Raw genomic sequence first — 6,527 nt, 5'->3', positions numbered from 1 at the left:
TCCGGGGCCGCCGAGGAGTTCGCTACGGAGGGAGGCGGGGGCCTTTGGGAGGAGGAGGCGGAGGCGGCGGAGGAGGAGGGAAGGAAGATGGCGGCCGTGGAACTAGAGTGGATCCCAGAGACTCTCTACAACACCGCCATCTCCGCCGTCGTGGACAACTACATCCGCTCCCGCCGGGACATCCGCTCCTTGCCCGAGAACATCCAGTTCGATGTTTACTACAAGGTACGGGCCCTGGGCCTGCTCTCCGCTCTCCTGCCGCAACCCGCGGGGCCGCACCCCCTTCCACGTCTGCGAACCCCCGCGGTAACCCCTCACCCCTCGGAGCAGGATGGCCTCCCGAGACATCTGGTGCGGTCTCGGGGCTGCCAGTGTAGAGACACCCGATCTCCACATTCTCTGTTTTTCCAGCTCTTGGGCCTTGATGGGTATCTCTTCCAAAGGAGCCCCCGTTTTGGCGTCCCCTCCTATGCGGCGCCCCCGGGGGAGGCCTTCGCCTGGGCTTCCTCTGTTGCGTCCCTCTCCCCCCTTCTAGCTTGTGTCTTCGGGATGTTTTCTGCACCCTCTTCCCAATTAATGGTCAGCATCAGCTGGACTTCTTGCTGTGCTTCCCCCTCCCCCAGCCCCACTCCCCACCCCCTTCCTACTTTTTCCTCTCTCCTCCCTCCTGCCCAAGTTTTTTTTTTTTTTTGCTTCGTGTTCCTTGGTTTCTCTTTTCTCAACCTCATTGAGAGGGAGTTGAGGAATTAACTGGAAACAGTCGTGTGCCTTATTTGCCTATTTTTTAAAGCTTTGATTTTCGTTTATTCTTGGAGTTAAATTGGGAGTTTTATTAATATGGGAGTGTTGATAAACTGTTTGAAAGGAGAAAGGGGGAGGGATCTTTCCTAAAACAAAAAGCTTTAGAATTTAAATTATGTTCATGTATCTGGAAGTTGCAATCTTGCAGCATTCCTAAATCGCTCCCCCTCAAAAATCTCAGCAAAAAGTCTGCAAGTCACTCTCCAAGGAGTTTCAAGGGTAAGAGTCTTCAGACGTGGACAGTTTTTGCAGTGTTTTTAGAGGGAGGAGAACTTTATGGACTTGGAGTCTCCCTTTTCCTCTCCTCCCCACATTTGAATGTGAACAGTGGATTTATTATTCAGTTCTTGCCTTGAATTGGCGTGGAAAACACCTATTCTCCAGTAGACACCCATACAAAATTTGACCTAAAGTAGAGGATGATTTATTTCTTAGACCTTAAATATTTCCTCTTGCTTTGTAAGTTGGCTGGGACAGTGTAAACTGATATTTAACAGATGTGTATATTCTTGTAAATGCTTGGTGTTTTATGGCAGTTGTTTTATTGGGAAGATTGCCTGTTTTCTCCACCCCAAAATAATTTTTCAGAAAGCAGCCGACTTGCTGCATTCTACTAAAGCCAACTGCTTTACACCAATTCTAAAATTTCAAATGTTTTTCCCCCTAAATGTTTGGAGAAGGTTCATTTTGCTCATTCATAGTATTATGGGGGAGGGGGAGACCTTCCTTCATTCCAAATCCCTTTGATATATTGACTATTGTGTATATCTAAGGAAACAGTGTGTATTTAAGATTCATAACTCCCAGGGAAGGATGAGTTAGAGTTGTCTTTCTCAACTGGGAAGCTTCAACTTTGTGTGTGTACTAACTGTCCATTTTATTAAATCATATGCAATCGTTTACACTTTTAGAGAAAAATCATTGGAAAGTTCATCAAAGTACATTTAGTAATTGAATTCCCTCAAAATACTTGGATATCTTCTAGTACCTTGCTTCTAATTGAAGTTTTTCATTTGAAGATTATTATTAGTGAGTATGAACAGATGGTGCTTTTGCCACATTTTTTTTTTTTGCGTAGTCCACAAAGTTTTAATAGTGCTTCTTGCCCTAGCTGGTTTGGCTTAGTGGATAGAGCATCAGCCTGCAAACTGAAGGGTCCCTGGTTCTATTCCAGTCAAGGGCATATGCCCAGGTTGCAGGCTCGGTCCCCAGTAGGGGGTGTGCAGGAGGCAGGCGATCAATGATTCTCTATCATCCTTGATGTTTCTCTCTCTCTCTCCCTCTCTGAAATCAATAAAAATATATTTTAAAAAATAGTGCTTCTTTCTGGGACACTTTTACCCCTTAATAGTTGTATGTCTTTTGGGAGTATGGCACTGTGCTAAGGTGAAGGAAGGTATTTAACATGTACCTGGAACTGTGTTTTTACATGTTATCTTGTTTAATCCTCAAAGTAGGGTATAACCCTGTGTGAGGTGAAAAAGTTAAGTAGTTTAGTCAAGGTCTCATACCTAGTATTTAGTTCCTCCAAGACCTTGCTTTCTTGTTTTTCTTTTAGGACCTTGCTTTCTTGCTTGGAAAGATTTTGCATCTTGAGGTAGATTGTTTTTATGAAAGACATTATAGAACTAATTTTTATTAGCTTTTTATAAAAATAGCTAGAGTGAAAGTCAATTCCTGGACTTCATTCTTTAATCGAATGGAAGTATAAGAAGGAATTTTTATTTTAAACAGTGTATCAACACATAAATATGACTCTAAGCATTTTAATACATATAAGATATTCATCTCACGCCCAATTTGTGAAAAATTTAAGGGCCTTACTGTTTATAGTTGCATTTTCTTCAGTTTAGAGCCAAGAAGAAAGTCATAATTAGATCCCTCTAGTAGTCCCAAGTTCCATCAATAGGCATAGTCATAGCAAAATTATAGTATTTGTGGTACCAAAAATTCCCTCATTCTCCCCCCCCCTTTTTTTAAACCGTCACTTGAGGATATTTTTTCATTGATTTTTAGAGAGAGAGTGGAAGAGAAGGAAAGACAGAGAAATACTGATGTGAGAGAAACACATTGATTGGTTGCCTCCTACATGAACCCTGACAGGGCCTGCTCCGGGGAGGAGTCTACAACCCAGGTACATGCCCTTGATTGGAAACGAACCCGGGACCCTTTGGACGCTCTATGTACTGAACCAAACCAGCTATGGCCCCCATCCTTGATTGTTTTGGTCCAGTTTCACATAAAGCTTTAGGAGGTGGGATTGTGGAATGAATGGGAGGTGAAAAAGTAGTCATGCTGACTGCTTCTAAAATGGGCAGGGAGACAGGTGTTGAAATGTACAAAGAGTAAGATGTGAAGGGATTTTTTTTAATGGAAGACATTAGATATATGTATTGGCTGACTGGCAGAAACCAAAACAGTAAGAAGTTAAATAAATATATCAGTAAGGCAAGAAATAAATTGTGGAGCAGAATCCATATGCAAGAACATTAATTTATGAGTCTTGCCCCTTCCTTCACGTTGCATAAATTAAGGTATCAGTTATAAATTGGAGTTGGGGAAAGACCACTTCTTCCTTTAAGATCAGATGGAAAAGTGTTAAGGACATAAAGTATCAACATAGGTAAATTTGTAAAGAATGGTTGTCATGAATAAAGAGGTATGATCATCTAATAGTAAGGGTGAGTGCTGATTTTTACGTAGGAAAGCTAAACAAGTTGGAAATGGCTGCTGAGGTATATGGGAAGGGAAGTTCACTAAAATATGTTTTAAAAAATTGACAGGTGGTAAAGATGGGTCAATAAAAAGTAATACCCTACAAAGTAATGTATTTGAATCTAAATGGTTTTTACTCAAAGACGCTAAACCATTTAGGTATAGAAAGTGGATGAGGTGAATAGAAGGAATTGTAAAACTGTATACCAAGTAAAAGCAAATAGAATGAAGGGCTGGGTTCTTTAAAGAATGAAGTGTATGATATTTCCTTTTCATTTTAACCGCCAAATGGTATATTTTATATCCTCTTCCAATTACAATATTTGCCATAGTTAAGTTTTGGTTGGGTGAAGTGTTTTAGTAATTTGTTCTATTTATTATTTTCAGTCTTAAACTTAATGATTTTTAAAAATTATTATAAGTCTCATGCTGAAAACCATACGAATTCATGTCTGATTTAGTATTAGAGTTATTTTTTCTTTTTCTGGGTATATTTCTGTTGTATAGCTATATAGTTGTCTCAACTAATTTGATTATTTAAAAATTGACTGGTAACAAATTGAAAAAAATGCTTGCAACATATTTGACAGCTAAAGAACTCTTTATATATAAAGAGCTTTTAAGATTAATAAATTGAAAATGAAAACTTTATAAGGGAGGGGCACAAAAGAACATAAATAGCGAGCCATATCATGTATCTTTAAAAAATTTTTTTTAAATATATTTTATTGCTTTTTTACAGAAAGGATGGGAGAGGGATAGAGAGTTAGAAACAATGATGAGAGAGAAACATCGATCAGATGCCTCCTGCACACTCCCTACTGGGTATGTGCCACAACCAAGGTACATGCCCTTGACCAGAATCGAACCTGGGACCCTTGAGTCTGCAGGCCGACGCTTCCCTATTGGAGACAGAACCCACAGTCTGGGCATGTGCCCTGGCCAGGAATTGAACTGTGACCTCCTGGTTCACTGATTGACGCTCAACCACTGAGCCACACCATGTATCTAGATCAGTGGTTCTCAACCTTGGCTACACATTAGAATCACCTGGGAATCTTTTTAAAATCCTGATAAAGAAACAGAATTTCCGGAGGATGAGGCCCAGAAATCAGGATTTTAAAAAGATTCCCAGGTGATTCTAATGTGCAGCCAAGGTTGAGAACCACTGATCTAGATGGAAAGGTTATAATATGTCAACTCATCTCAGTTTAAGGTATGAATTTATCACAATTTGAATCAGACTCAGGATTTTATTGGATATAGGAAACTGATTAAATACAAAATTTATCTGGAAGAATTACATGAAGATTAATGAGTCAAGGAAATTTTGAAGATGCACAATACTTAGGAGAGATTTGCATTATAAGACAGTCAATTATATTAGAAAGCTACATATTTTAAAACAGTGTAGCAGTGTCACAAAAACAGAGAGAGATTGATTTGTAGAACATAGTAGACAGGAGCATTAGAGATCTTGCTGGGAAGATTTAGCCCGGCCTGTGTTGCTCAGTGGTTGGCATCGACCTGTGAACCCAGAGGTCATGGTTTGATTCCCCTTCAAGCACATTTCTGAGTTGCCGGCTCTATCCCCGTAGGGGGAATGCATGGGGTGGGGGTGCGGTTGATGATTCTCTCTCATTGGTGTTTCTGTCTCTCTCTCCCTCTCCCTCTCTCTGAAATCAATAAAAAATATACATTTATTTTTAAAAAAAGAACAAAGCCCTGGCCAGTTTGGCTCAGTGGATAGAGCGTCAGCCTGTGGACTGAAAGGTCCCAGGTTCGATTCCGGTCAAGGGCATGTACCTTGGTTGCCGGCACATCCCCAGTAGGAGGCGTGCAGGAGGCAGCTGATCGATGTTTCTCTCTCATCGATGTTTCTAACTCTCTATCCCTCTCCCTTCCTCTCTGTAAAAAATCAATAAAATATATTGGAAAAAAATAAAATAAAAAAAGAACAAAGTAGACAGTCAAGATAAAAACCAAAGCATATTTAAGAATTTAGTATGTGATCAAGTTATGAGACGATGCTATATTATAAATAAGTGGGGGAAACATACAAAAATACCTTGGGCAACTGAGTATTTGGGGGAAAAGTTAGACCTCTACTTTACACTGTATACCAAAGTGAATTCTTGGCGGTTAAAGATTTAAATATGGCAAATGAAATCATAAAAGAATCAGAATAAATTATTGAGTCAGTATCTCATAGTGGGAAATGATTGAAATTTCTTTAAAGACATTATTTTTAAGATAATTTACAAAATTTTAAAATGTCAAACATAAAAATAAATAATGTTATAAAAGGTGAAGTCCTCTGTTACTTGTCTTGCCAACACTAGAATGCCATCTTGTCATGGGGAAGGCTTTTTTAAGTATGAATTCACAACCTAGGAGGAAAAAAAGAAATTGGTACCTTTGAGTACATAATAAATTATAAGCACATTTAAGAAAAAACTATGCAAATGACAGTATATGACAGATAAGGGATGAATTTCCTAATTCAGAAAGATCTATCACTAATGAGTACATAAAGGACAATCAGCTAGTTTCCAGAAGCCCTGAACAGCCAGCACATAGAAGAGAAAAATATGAATAGCCAGTAAACATCAAAAGATGCTCAAATGAAAGACAAATTAAAATTCAGTATCACCCAGCCAAAGTGGCTCAATGGATTGAGTGTTGTTCCATGAACCAAGAGGTCACCAGTTCGATTCCTGGTCAGAGCACATGCCTGGGTTATGGGCTCGATCCCCAGTAGGGAGCCAGTAGGAGGCAGCCAATTGATGTTTCCATCTCTTCCTCTCTCTTTCTCTCTATAGTCAATAAAAACATCTATTTTTTTTTTTTTAAGATACAGTATCAAGCTCTGGCTGGTGTGGCTCAATAGTTAGAATGAGAACCGAGGGCTCCTGGGTTCGATTCCTGGTCAAAGTCATGTTCCTGGTTTGCAGGTTCAATCCCTGGCACCAATCGGCAAATGCAGGAGGCAACCAATCAATTTGTCTCTG

The 6,527-nt window shown here is 39.7% G+C and overlaps 1 protein-coding gene across 1 annotated transcript in view; it reads left to right on the top strand.

Annotated features, from left to right (window-relative positions):
- Positions 1-6: 6 nt before the first annotated feature.
- The window catches only part of APPBP2 (amyloid beta precursor protein (cytoplasmic tail) binding protein 2), a 48,047-nt gene continuing 41,526 nt past the window's right edge, over positions 7-6,527 (top strand). The window contains exon 1 of the mRNA XM_005858552.1: positions 7-225. Coding sequence (XP_005858614.1) covers positions 88-225 — 138 coding nt within the window. The 5' untranslated portion in view covers positions 7-87. The remainder of the gene's footprint in view (positions 226-6,527) is intronic.

The sequence above is a fragment of the Myotis brandtii genome, unplaced genomic scaffold (genome assembly GCF_000412655.1).
Source record: "Myotis brandtii unplaced genomic scaffold, ASM41265v1 scaffold120, whole genome shotgun sequence".
Lineage (NCBI taxonomy): Eukaryota > Metazoa > Chordata > Mammalia > Chiroptera > Vespertilionidae > Myotis > Myotis brandtii.
This window is presented reverse-complemented; position numbering and strand designations above follow the sequence as displayed.